Genomic DNA, 13,332 nt, shown 5'->3' with positions numbered 1-13,332 from the left:
GCTGGTGGCTGGAGGGAGGTGAAGCCAGAAAAGGAGAAGGTGAAGTTTGCAGTTCCAGGGAGAGTGGCTGAAATCCAGCACTGATTGAAGATTTGGGTTGCACCCCGGGAAATGCAACAAACAAGGTTTCCAGGGTTCCTTGGGACTGGAGGCTGAGTCAGTCCACACTCTAACCAGGCTGTGAAGCTCAACCTGCAGGGAACCCTCCCATTCTGATTCTAGAACCCAGAGAGGGGGCTAGCCCAAGACAATGCCACTATCTAAGATTCCCACCAGTAAATGCAGGAAGAAAATCAGGGCAGCTGGAGACACATTTGCATCACTGGACACAATGGGCAGAATACTGAAAAGCCGAGTGGGAATGAGGCCACCTTTTTTCTTCTTCTTCCAGTACTGGAGTTAAACTCAGGTTCTCTGCACCGAGCTACATACCCAGCCCTTTTTATTAATTTATTTAGAGTCAGCATCTTAATAAGTTACTAAGTTGCCCAGTTGGGCTGAAACGTTTGATCCTCCTGCCTCAGGCTCCCAGAGTGCTGCCGCCATGCTCAGCTGAAGCTATCTTTGAATGAAACACTGAATGTTCCCAGGGAACTGATGTGTCAAAGCAGTGCCACAATGGGTTCTGCCAGGAGGCGCTGTCCCATTGGACGCCCACCTTTAGCCGGTGACGGATGGCAGGTATCAACATCCCTGATAGGTGAAGAGATGGGGTTCCGTGGGTGTGAAAAGTAGCATCACACAGCAGCTGTGCTGAGAACCAGGAAGACCCTGCAGGCCATGAATCCCAACCCAGTTCCGATTTTTGTACTGTATTTTGTATATAAAGAGAAAGATTGCCATGGGGGATTTAGCTTAGTGGTTCTGCCACCTGCCTTGCAAGCACAAGGACCCAAGTTCAATCCCTGGTACCAAAAAAAAAAAATGAGTAGCAAAGAGAAAGATTACTTCTTCCCCTGAAAACACAGATTTTCATATCCTGGATTTGCTTACAGAAAGACAAAGCTGTCCACAGCCTGCTCTGGACAGGCACACAGAGCCTAGGACCAGTCCCCAACCAGCTGAGGAATCTGATAAGCTTAGGTCCCTGAGACCTAGGAAGCCACACAGCTGACCCTCACCCTGGTGACTGCTGGGGCCCCAAAGTCATGAAACGGTCTCCAGATTATTTTACCAAAGAAAGGAAAAGTAGTAGAGGCTGGGCATGGTGGCACATGCCTGTAATCCCAGCAGGAGGGAGGCTGAGAAAGGAGGATCAGGGCCACCCAGTGAGTTTAAGGCCAACCTGGAATACACAATGACCTCTTATCTCAAATAAATAATAAATAATAAGTAAAAGAGAGGGACAGGGAGGAGAAAAGGGAGAGGGAGAAGGAGAGAGAGAAAGAAGACATCTCAAGGTGCTGAGCAGAGGGAAGCAAGTTTAGATGTGTAGTTGACAGAGGAGGAAGAGGACAGGTGGCCTTCTCACTCTTCCTTCCCATAAGACTCAGGGTTCCCCAAAGCCCAAGGCCCACTGTGGGACCCTAGGAGGGGAGCAGCCCCAGAGAAGGTGAAGTTTGCCTTTCTGAGCCCAGGGGGAGGCGGAGGGAAGACAGGCAGGCACCTGAGCCGTCCCAGGGGCCAGGCCCTGTGTGCAGAGCCAGGAGGACACCCAAACAAAGGCAGAGCCACGCGGCTGCCAAGCTCTACTGGCAGGGACCCAGGCTCCTGACGAGGCTGCTCCTGAGGGGCTGGTCCCCACGGAGAGTCAGATCCCAGATCTCGCCAAGGCTCAGCGGGCCGCTCACAGAGGCGGCTGCCGTCCCCACGCTCTGGAGGCTTTGTGTCATCTGTCCCCTCTTGGACTTGGGCCAGCACGGGAAGGGGTTGTCCCAGGCAGAGTGGCTAAACAGGCCTCTTCATGCTCAGCACATCTGCCCAGTGGTCAGAACAGCTGGGCGTCACCTTAGCTAGAAGCCATCAGCCACGGGACAACTTACAGCAGGGACAGGGTCACTCAGTTCAGCCCTGACCCTGCCAGCTCCCCCACCATTATCCCGGTCCATCCTGCTTCTCTTACAAGCTCCACTCCTAGTGCCACAGTACGGCCTGTCACCCAAGCACTCAGACGCCCCATCTCCTGCTGTCAGTGTCCTCCACCCCCGCATCATGTGCCACTTTCGGCGAAGCTGTTAGAGCATGTCCCCCTCTTTTCCGGCACTGGAGGGCCTCGCCATAGTCCAGGGAGTGAGCAGCAGCCCCCCACCCAGGAACCCTTGTGCCAGGCCCAGCTCCCCTCAGGCTGGTGTGTAGCCAGGAAGGCATCTCGCCCCAACCACCACAGGGCCCAATGTCACCCTTAACATTCAGAGGTGCACTGATAACAAGGCTTCCTTCTGCTCCAAGTTCCTCCGAGGTCGCACACTCCAGGCAGGAGAGGCCCTGGACAGCCAGCCCCAGCCCGACCTCGTCCTCACCCTGCCTGCAAATCAAGGTGGCAGAGACAGGGTCCCTCTGAGAGGCACCAGGCAAGAGCACTGCACTAAGGCTCGCCTCGCCACACCCTCATGCCTGCTTCCTCATCCGGGACACAAGGAGGCTCTGAAGGAGCAGAGAGAGCCTAGTGTGGGAGCCACTAGCTGGCTTACAGCCCATACGCCTGTGAAGAGTCAGCCAGGCATGGGGGCACACGTCTGTGATCCCAGCATTCTGAGAGGCTGAAGTGGGAAGATACCAAATTTGAGTTCAGCCTGGACAAGTTGGTGACTTAGCAAGACCCTGTCTCAATAGAAGAAAGAAAAAGGGATGGAGATATAGTTCAGTCAGTGGGAAAGCCCTGGGTTCAGTCTCCAGTACCACACACACACACACACACACACACACACACACACACACACACACACACATACACACACACTCACACTCAAACCGTGAAGAATCAAACTGAGCCAACCCTGGGCTAGGCCTGTAGCTCAGTGGTAGAGTGCCTGCCTAGCATGCTTTTAGGCCCTGGGTTTAATCCCCCACACTGAGAGAAAAAAAGAAGAAGAAAAACCAACATACAGTCTTTCAGCAGATCCAACACAGCTCATTTTCACCCAGAAAGAGGGCTGTTTCCTCAGTGGAGCCCTCAAGGAAATGTGTCTCCATCAAGAAGGGGTCAAATTAAGTGACTAATGAGATGCATTCTGAAAGCCAGCATGCTGCTGAGCGTGGTGGCACACACCTGTAATCCCAGCACTCAGGAGTCTGAGGCAGGAGGATTGCCATAAGTCTGAGGCCAGCTTGGGCTACATAGTGAATTCAAGGGCAGCTTAAAGTACACATAGAGACCCTGTCTCAAAAAACCAAAAAATAAAAATAATAAAATAAAAGTCAGCATGCTATGTAGACGAAAGGGTGACTCCGACCCTTCTTCAAGAACTTTATAGGTACAGAGGGGACCTGGAACGGGAAGGGAAGTGGGAGCCTCCATTTCTACAGCATAAAAGTCCAACTCTTCTCACTAAAGCTGCATCATTAATTCAGGCCCTTCCCTGAGGGTGCCAGGAGAGGGAGCAGAGGAGCACCCTAAAGTGCTCCTGAAGGCTGGCTGGGCTTCTGCAGGCCTCCCACTAGTGGGCTCCCCTGGCAGGCAGAGAAATGAGGAAATGCACACCTACACTAACACCCCGAGTGACCCTGAACAAGGTTCATCAAACTGAGTAGTTCCGAGAAGGGGAAATCGAAAGCCAGGCATGGTGACACACATCTGTAATCCCAGCTGGGAGGCTGAGGCAGGAAGGTGGAAAGTTTAGACCCAGACTCAGAAAAGTGGAGGAGAGGGGAGGAAAGGGAAGGAGGGCAGAGAAAAGGGTGAAGCGGAGGGGACCTAGACAGAGCAGCTGGGCACATAACGAGCTACACGTCATCTTAGGTTTGCTAGTAGCCACACTAAGAAAGGTAAAAAGCAGCGCGTGTGGGCTGTGGGCTGGAGCGCAGAGTGTGGGGGAGACACCGGCACCTGGAGGGAGCAACCAGGGATTCGGGGTGGACTTGCAGGATGCATGCGCATGTGCACCTCCCAGGGGAGGCCCACGGCCAGAGGGAGAGGAGCAAGGTGGGTGAGCGCCGCGGGTGGGGCCCTTACCCTCCTTCAGCATCCCCACTTTGAGGCATTTCATGAAGCGGCAGGCCTGGCAGGACTTGCGCCTCCGCTTTGTGATCTCACACTCGTTGGTGGCTGGGCAGCTGTACTCGATGTTCCCTGCAACAGACAGAGAGGGTTGTCAGGCTCCTCATGACAGTTCAAGTCTTCCCTGCATAGGAGCTGCTGGGAAAATCAGGCTCCAGAAAATGGTCACTCCCAGTTACAAAGCCACTGCTGCTCAGGGACATCGAAGCTCACCGAGCTGGCTTTTATCCCAAGAAGAGAACAGCCCCGGTGCCGACCAGACCTCCATCACCACCTCCGGCTCCTCCACTGCCAGCCCCAACCCATGCGAGAAAAAGACTCAGGGACACTGAGCCCGTGGCGTCAGGACCCAGATTCTGCCCCCATTGGGCGGCCCAGAGCCACCAGCTGTGCTCACCTCCTCACGGAGTCTGTTTCCTCATCTGCAAAACAATGCGCTACTAGCTCCTAACTAAAGGTTAAGCAAGTCATTGTATGGAAAGTTCCCTTTAAAACACTGTGACCCAGTGTGCACCTGTAATTCCAGCCACTTACGAGGCTGAGGCAGGAGGATAACAAATTGGAAGCTAGAGTGAGCAACTTAGTGAGGCTCTGTCTCAAAATAAAAAATAAAAGCCAGAGATGAAGCTCAGTGGCACTGCGCCTGCCTCGCAAGCACAAAGTCCTGAGTTGGATCCCCGGTACTGCAGAAAAAAATTTTAAAAATTTTAAAAAATAAATAATAAAAAATAAAAAGGAGTGGAGGTATAGCTCAGAGGTAGAATGCTTGCCTAGCATGTGCCAAGGCCTGGGTTTGAGCCCTAGCACCAAGAAAGAAAAAAACCTGGCAGAAATAAAGTGCTTGTCAACATGAAGTGATTATAAGCACAGTTCATTGTGGGAGAGGGAATTTGTGATTAATTTTCCACATCACCCCTTAGATGGGTTATAATGTACCAACGGTGAGTCCAGCCTATGTTCCCAAGAAGCTGAGGTCTTCTGGAAGGCAGGTCGGGCGCTGCCCGCCCCCAGGGGGCAGCCGTATCAGGCGCTCCCTGCACCACCCATGGTACCAGCATCTCCCCGCTGTACAGGCAGGAAGGCTGAGGGGCACACTCTGGCAGTGTGACCATGTAGGCCTTGGGAAGGCTGTGACTTTCCTCCCAATGCTCCCAGAGGCCCTTCCCGCTTTTCAGTGCCTCTTTCCCAGGATGGTTTTCAAGCTGTGGCTGCCTTTCTATGGAGGGTACAGCGTCCACCCTATGTACCCTTTCCTATGACTTATCTAGCCCACAAGCACTAGGGACCTGTAACGTGTCTGGGGCCAGGAAGAAAGGCAATGAGGGGGGGGTTCTCTCCTTCCAGCTGCCCTCCTCCCCCAGACACTGCCCTCTGGAAGGAGCAAAGGCCTCCCTCTCCTTTGAATACACCCCCATTACAGTAGTAACAGCCAGGGTTTATTGTGCACCTGTGCACCTCATCTGCATCAGCTCCCTCCATTCTCACCACAGCCCTGAGTTGGGTACATCAGGCACCACTTCACATACCAAGAAACAGACTCACACCGCTGAAGTGAGTTACCTGAGGCCACCCAAAGCCCCTGTGCCACGCCTGCATCTCACAAGCAGCTTTCGGAAATCAGAAGTGCACTGCCCCTCCAAGAACAGATCCTGGTCACTAATCCAGCAGCTGAGGTGATCTGGTGACCAGGAGATGAAAAGGGCACCCACGGGTGTCCCTGCCACATGGGATACGGAGACCACTTTCTACTGTGTTTTCTGGGAACAAGTATGTATGGGCCATGTGCCACAAATGGCAAAAGGCTTTGAAAGAGTGACATCCGGGGCCCCATGACCAACGACTATTTGAATAGGGCATGCCCCCCGGCTCAGGATCATCCTCACCCCAACCTACTGGCTCCCCAGAGCACCTTGGAGATCCTGAGGCTCTCTCCCTACCCACCTCTTGTGCAGAGGGGCTGAAGGTTGACCCCTCTGCTGGAGGACGGAAGGGATGAGGAAGAGGAAAGGTGAAGGTTCTGTGCCCCTAGCCCGATCTTATCCAATTCTAATCATTTCTTGAGAGTACTCAGTTGTGTGGCTTTCTGGGAAATAATTTCAATACTCGCATAAGCGCGGTGAAATGATCAAGAGAAGAAGAGAGGAAAACACACGCATATCAATGAGCTCATCCAAGTCTTCGCACTGGCTCAGAGGCGCAGCTGAACTCGGCCCCCGTCCCCACCCCATCCCTCGCTCTTGTTTCCAATCTGCTTGTCCTGAGTTCTCCACTACCGTCTGCACAGCTGTCACTTCCTGGAACTCAGGCACCACCTAGGCCTACTGGCTTTTGCTGCTGCAGCCGAGAACAAGCCCACCAGGTCCCCTTGACCCTGGGCCGCCTGGCCACCTCTCCTGGTCCCTCTTGCAAGGTGCTCCTTCCCTCACCACTGATGTCCCCACTGACTGACCGTGTCTGGTCCACCCAGACTGGCTTCCTCTGTACTCAAAGCACCTGACACAGTAGTGCTCAGTACCCACTGAGGGCTAACAGATGAAGGGTCGCTGTGGTCATGCTTCACGAATACTGGGTCTTTAACCTTGCCCACAACCCTGGAGGGAACCCTCTACTTGCCCGTCATATACATGATAAAGGTGGGCAGGGCCAGGCTGAGGGACGGCTGAGGAATGAGCCTGGTGGCTGCGTAGTGACCTAGGTGGTACAGTAACACATGTCGCTTGGGACACCATCACACAGCTCACTTCCAGTGTCTTGCTCCCTCCTGCACAGCAGCTGGCCATCCCTGGAGGGAGGACGGACCACAGGGTGTAGCTCAGAGCAGGGATCAAGAGGGTGTGTGGGTTTGACCCTGCTGCCTCCCATAAGGAGAGGACCAAGTGCCAAGGGCAAGTCACAAGCAATGTTCTTGACCCTGTGTGTGTGTGTGTGTGTGTGTGTGTGTGTGTGTGTGTGTGACAGAGAGAGAGAGAGAGAGAGAGAGAGAGAGAGAGAGAGAATTCTAATTTTACTTATTTTTGTGCCTTTTAATTTGTCTTATGGCCCCCACGGCCGGCTGCCAGCAAAGCCAGGCTGGTGGCCTGCCTTGTAATTTCTGTAAGTGCCTCTTCGATAAAGTGATGAGATTAATCCATCAGAATTCCTGCAGCCTCCAGGGGAGTCTAGAAGAGCTCAGGAAGAGAGAGGGGTGCTGGTGGCACACTCAGCTTCCACCAACTGAAGTGGGCAAGTGTAGGGTAGGCTCTCACAAGGCAGGAACATAGGTCACAGCCAGCTCCAATTCAGGGTTCTAACCTGGGATTGTGTCCAGTGTAGACATGGGCTGATTCCACTTCAGCCGAGTCACATAACTTCTCCGAGCCTCAGTATACTTACCCATAAAATGGGCATGGTTCCCATCTCTTACGGTTGTGCAGATGGGGAAAGCATTCGAGGGACAAGATCCATGGGTACCACCTCCCTTGGCTCAAGAGCAGTTAAGGTTACTGCTGACGTTTATGTCCAGGCAGATCTGAGGGCACAGCCAGAGGGCTCCCGGATACTCTCCGAGGTGTCAGATCTGAGGCTGCCATGCTGACATTTAAGAACTTGAAAATCTGCCTCCCACAGCTGGGCCTCAGAGCCACAGCTGCTGGGCCTATGGGGCAGCCCTGGCCCAGCTCTGAGCTGGGGGCTGCTGAGCTCAGATCAAGGCCCTTGGGGACAAGTATCGCTTCTGGCTCACCTCAGAGCCTGTGTGGTCACCAGTCAGGGGCTACGAGGAAAGGGCTGGACTGCAGGCCCCTCGCTTTCACTCCTTGTCTCACTGCCAGAGGACGGATGTATCCCTTTCACTGTGAGTGACCAGCTGTCCTCTGCTCTCTGCGTGGCTTCCCCTTCCCCACAGCTGGGTGATCTCAGTGTGGGCCGCTCTGCTCTCGGTACCTGGCCCTCGCTGTGGCTGCCCAGCTGGACTCAGGCTCCACAGCCCCTGCCTGTAAGGTTTCCACCTGGAGGTCCCTCTGGCTCCCAAACTCTCTCAAGTTACACCTGGCCCCACCCCATCTGCTCCTCTTCTCTATTCCTGGTTGCATGGAAGGGACAACCAGCCACCCTGCCACCTAAGTCAGACTGACATGGCATCCTGGACTCTTCCCTCTCTGCTACTAGGAGCCTTTTCATTCTACTTCCTTGATGTTTCCTCCCTCCTTCCTCTGCTGCCACAGTTGGATACCCATCCACTCTGGTGTCCTCTCTTACCTCTCCCTTCCTGCCCATCCTCCACTCTGCTGCTGGAGGGACATGGAGGACCTCTGGGGAAAACGGCCAGAGGGACCCTGGTTCATCACAACACACATCTACACACCTTCCCAGAAGGCTGCTGAAGGACAGCAAAGGAGCGAGAACCGTCCAGGATTGGCCACACACACCAGTAATCCTAATTACTCAGAAGGCTGAGGCAGGAGGATCGAGAGTTTGAGACTAGCCTCGGCAATTTATCAAGACCCTGCCCCCCACCAACAAAAAAGGGCTGGGGTGGTAGCTCACTTCGACAGCACTTTCTTAGCATGTACGAGGTCCTGTGTTCAGGGCCCAGTGCGCATGTGCACACACAACACACACACACACACACACACACACACACACACACACACAGTACAGCAAGAAAGGAAGGAAGGAGACAGATTTCAAAAGAAAAGCCCAGGAGTTACTCCAGTTTAAAAAAAAAAAATAAAGACATGGACAATAGACTAGAAAAGTTGCAAGAATGTGGAGACTAAAAAAAAAAAAAGAATGTAGAGATTGACCCTGTAAGTTCAGTAGCCAACCACCAGGGGTTTTCTTGTGGTTTGCAGTACCAGGGTCTGAATCCAGAGCCTTTCCCCTGAGCCTTTTTATATATTTTTTAATTTTGAGACTGGATCTCTCACTACAGCACTAAATTGCTCAGGCTGGCCTGAAGCTTGTGATCCTCCTGCCTCGATTTCCCAGTGTGCTGAGATGACAGGCACGTGCCACCACAATGAAGTAAGATTTTTTTTAAATGGTTACCTCTGAATTGGGGTGGGAGGAGAATGGGCAGGACCAGCACACTTATCTTTCAGTATAAAATTTATCTTTCTATTATACTCTGTCAACAAGGTATACACATCATTTTTTTTTACCAGTACCAGGGATTGAACTCAGGACCTTGTGCTTATGAGGTAGGCATGGTGCCACTGAGCTACATCCCTGACCCTCACACATCATTTTGATAAAGGTTAAGAATTCATTTAAAATATAACTTCAAGAAATGATCCAGCCTGGATCAGGCCTGGTGGTGAACACCTGTGATCTCGGCACTTGGGAAGCCGAGGTAGGAGGATTGTGTGTTTGAGGCCATTCTGGACTACAAAGAGAGTTCAAGCCCAACCTGGACTACATAGTGAGACCCTGTCTCCAAAAACAAAAGGCCCTTGTGCTCTGGCTGCCTCCAACCCCTGCACCCTGATCTCCCCAGGAGAGGCTCCCATAGCTCGATCCCTCCCAGGCAAGTCCTCCTGGGCCCCAGCCCTCTCCCAGGTCCCTCTGTCTGAAACTCCTCCTTTTGCCCCCTGGCAGTCTCGGCCACATCCCTGGAGTCTCAGTCTTCACGTGGCCTCACAAGCTTCACGGTGACACCTCCATCCCTTCTATCCCCGGGAAGCTCGAACCCCCCTCCCTACCACCCCACTGTGGCATATTTACAGCCACAGCTAAGTTTCAGAAGCAGGACCTTGCCGGGGCTCCTCCTCCTGCACTGTGTCCTTGTTTACGTCTTTGCATCTCTCGTGCAGTGCCTGGCCCCTGATTACCCATCTGTGGAGAGGAGGATAAATACAAATGAAACGAGGAAGGATTCCCACCCTGAGAATCTGGAGGTTCCATGACGGTGACCTGCAGCTGCCACATGCAGGGCTCTCCTCTACGTCCTTGTCCTCCTTCCTCAGGCTGCACATACTCATCGCTGACCTCTTAAAACAGACAAATGGCTAGATTTCACGTCCCTTCTCTCTGCAGGGACTCTTCAAATGTCTCTTACTGCCTCCACGTGTATTTCATCAACTCTAAAATGCTTTCAAGGGTACAGTGCATCAACATTGTTTCTCAGTGCTGAGGACTGAATCCAGGGCTTCACACATGCTGGACTAGGGCTCCAGGACTGCTTCCTTGTCATCAGTATTTTCATTTAAAGAGTTCTTTGGGGTTTATTTACAGATTTTTTTTTTTTAAGTAGAGATTTGGTCACCTAAGTTTTTGTTTTTTTGTGGTACTCAGGATTGAACTCAGGGGCTTTGTACTGAGCCACCCCACTCCCTTTTATTTTTTTATTGAGACAGGATCTTGTTAAGTCACTGAGATGGCCAGGAGGGTTTCAACTTTCGATCCTTCTGCTTCAGCCGCCCAGAGTGCTGAATTATAGGTATGTGCCACCAGGCCTAGCTCATACAGCAACAAAGAGAAAATAGAAGAAAAACAAATTGAGGCTGGGAGTACAGCTCAGTTGTAGAGTGCTTGCCTAACATGAACAAGGCCCTGGGTTTGATCTCAGCATGGGGAAAGAAACAAAGGAAGGAAGAAAGGGAGGGAAGGAGGGAGGGAGATATTCAGACTCTTCTGAATTAAGCCATCTTGTTCTTATTTCCCTGCAGAACCGTCCTCTCCTCTGACACGGGAGCCAACCACACTGAGCTTCTTCAGAGTGCCCACTGCAGTCTCAGGGTCACCTTCTAGGCCACTGGCCCCTGCTCTGCAAGCTTTGATATACACATGACAGTACCGTGACAGGCAGCCCAGCAGAGAGATGGGCCGTGGCTGAATGTGCCTCTTGGCACTGATGAAACACCTTCCGTCCTCCCAGCCTCCTTCAGGCCGCCTCCCCTCCCTCCGCCCTCCCTGAGGAGCTTTCCCTACCATACCGATGTTCTCAAACTGGAGCTTGCATCAGGCTCACAGAGGGCCTGGACCAGGTAAATCAGACAGCCCAGCCCAGCCCTCGGGACTTTCAGGTGCTGATGGTGCAGATGGGGCCCTAAAATATATCTGCATTTCTCCTTCCCTCTTCCTTTTCCTCTTCTCTTCCTCCTCCCCCTTCCCCCATTCTTCTCTTTTAGTGTTGTGAATTAAACTCAGGGCCTTTGCACTAAGCTACATCCTCAGCCTTTTCTTTATTATTTTGAGACAGGGTCTTGCCAAGCCACTAAGTTGCCCAGGTTGGGTGTGAACTTGTGATCCTCCTGCCTCAGCCTCGCACAGTGCTGGGACTGCAGGTGTGCACCACCAGGTTGGGTTAACAGGTGCCACCGTGCCCTGCTCCAAATCTGCATTTCTAATAAGCTCCTGGCTGAAAGGTAGGGCTGACTGGGGGCCAGGCTTTGAGAACCACTTACCCAAGACCTCACTAGACCCCAAGCCCCACAGGGATCCCACTCTGGGCTCTAGGCTCTAACTTCAACTCTTCAGGGTCTCTGTGACCCTTTCTTCTAGTACCGGGCATCAAACCCAGGGCCTTGTGCATGCTAGCTCAGACACCTGCCACCAAGATCCTTTTTACTTTTAAGACAAGGTCTCACTAAGTTGCCCAGGCAGAACTTGATCCTTCTGCCTCAGCCTCCCCAGTAGCTGCAATCACAAGATGTGCCATACTATCAGCCACTTTGGGAGGATTTTAACCCTTCTGTCACTGTCCCAGTTTGCATACTCCGAGCTGGACTGTTATGTAGAGCTCTAAACTAGACTATTAGGAGCATCTTCAAACCGGTCTCCCTGTCCCGGACTCCCTACATCCAGACCACGGATACTCCCAATTGTCTTGCTAAAAGGAGACAGGATTAATCCCCTGCTCAGAAGCCATCAATGAACTGGGTGCTGTGGCACGTGACTATAGGTGCAGCTACTCGGGAGGCTGAGACGGGAGGATCATTTATGCCAGGAGTTGAGACCCCAGCTGGGGCAACACAGTGAGACTTCATCCCAAGACAACAACAAAAGCCTTCAATGACTTCCGGTGGCCAGGCATAAATGACAAGAAAATTACTATCTACTTTATGGTCATCAGATGTCAGGCACTGAGTTACACACTTCACGTGCATGTCATTTAGTTCTTGCAATAACACCCTGGGGGCAGGAACTAACAGTAGGCCCAGGGGGTTAAAATTAAGAGGGTGTGGAGCTGGGATTCTAAACCAGGCTAAGCAGCCCTCCTCTGAACTCTGGGTGTCACCAGAGACACAGACCAAACACATCCTGACCTATGCCTCCAAACAGGCGGTTACGAGCTGTTCCCCCTGCTGTTTCCCAGGACCCTGCCGACAGCAAATTCCTGTGGGTCTGACTTTTCCTCTATAGATGAGGAAACTGAGGCTGGAGGATCCAAGTCCTGCCCAAGGTCAGCCAGCTGGCGAGTCCCTGCGCTGGGACCAACACCTGGCTCCTGACTGCTACCCATTCCCAGTCTTTGTCTCTTTGCCACTGTCTTGTGTCCCCTGGGACCCACCAGCCTCCTTCTCCAGGACAAAAGGCCTGGAGGTGGTCCAAGGCAGAATAACCCACCCCTCACACCCCTGCCCTGTCCTTGGGGACTTTCATTCCAGGCCTGCATCTGAGCCCAGGAACGGAGGAAGCCTCACACTAGGGCTCTTTCTCGGTGGCTCTGCCTTAAGCCACAGACCAGGAGTGGCTCCAGGGCTTCCCAGTGTCTTGACCGAAAGGCAGTCGCCTCTCCTGGGAGCTCAGGGAGGGTCAGGTCGGCTTTATTTGTACGGCCCAGCACTCACTAAGGCTCATTCATCTTGGGGGTCCGGGACTGAACCTGGGACTTCACACATGCTGTACTACTGAGCTACACCCCCAGGGTCTTGTTAAATTGCCTATACTGACCTGAACCTTGTAATCCTCCTGCCTCCGCCTCCCAAGTAGCTGGGATTATAGGTATGTACCACCAAGTCCGGCACCATGTCCCCTAGACTGTCCAACCTCTCTATCTCCACATCCTGCCACCTTCCTGTCACCTTCACTTCCTCCTCCTGTCCTGAAACACTTGCTTTTCTCGGCCTGGGGCGCTGGCCCAGGATTCCAGTGTAAGTGGGAGCCACCCCTTCCCATGGTCCTTCTCTGCCACTCAGTCTGCTCTCGGCCCTGACTTTCTCCTGCCCAGCACCTGTCTCCATCTGTTCATGCAT

The 13,332-nt window shown here is 52.9% G+C and overlaps 1 protein-coding gene across 1 annotated transcript in view; it reads right to left on the bottom strand.

Moving 5' to 3' along the window:
• Positions 1–13,332, bottom strand: part of Esrrb (estrogen related receptor beta) — a 108,102-nt gene that overhangs the window by 33,491 nt on the left and 61,279 nt on the right. The window contains exon 3 of the mRNA XM_004837148.4: positions 4,112–4,228. Within this exon, the coding sequence (XP_004837205.1) occupies positions 4,112–4,228 (117 nt within the window). The remainder of the gene's footprint in view (positions 1–4,111; positions 4,229–13,332) is intronic.

This window comes from Heterocephalus glaber, unplaced genomic scaffold (genome assembly GCF_053883595.1).
Source record: "Heterocephalus glaber isolate CG9 unplaced genomic scaffold, H.glaber_assembly_v1.0 deba00001608, whole genome shotgun sequence".
Lineage (NCBI taxonomy): Eukaryota > Metazoa > Chordata > Mammalia > Rodentia > Bathyergidae > Heterocephalus > Heterocephalus glaber.
The sequence above is the reverse complement of the archived record's forward strand: the minus strand, read 5'-3'. Positions and strand labels throughout refer to the sequence as shown.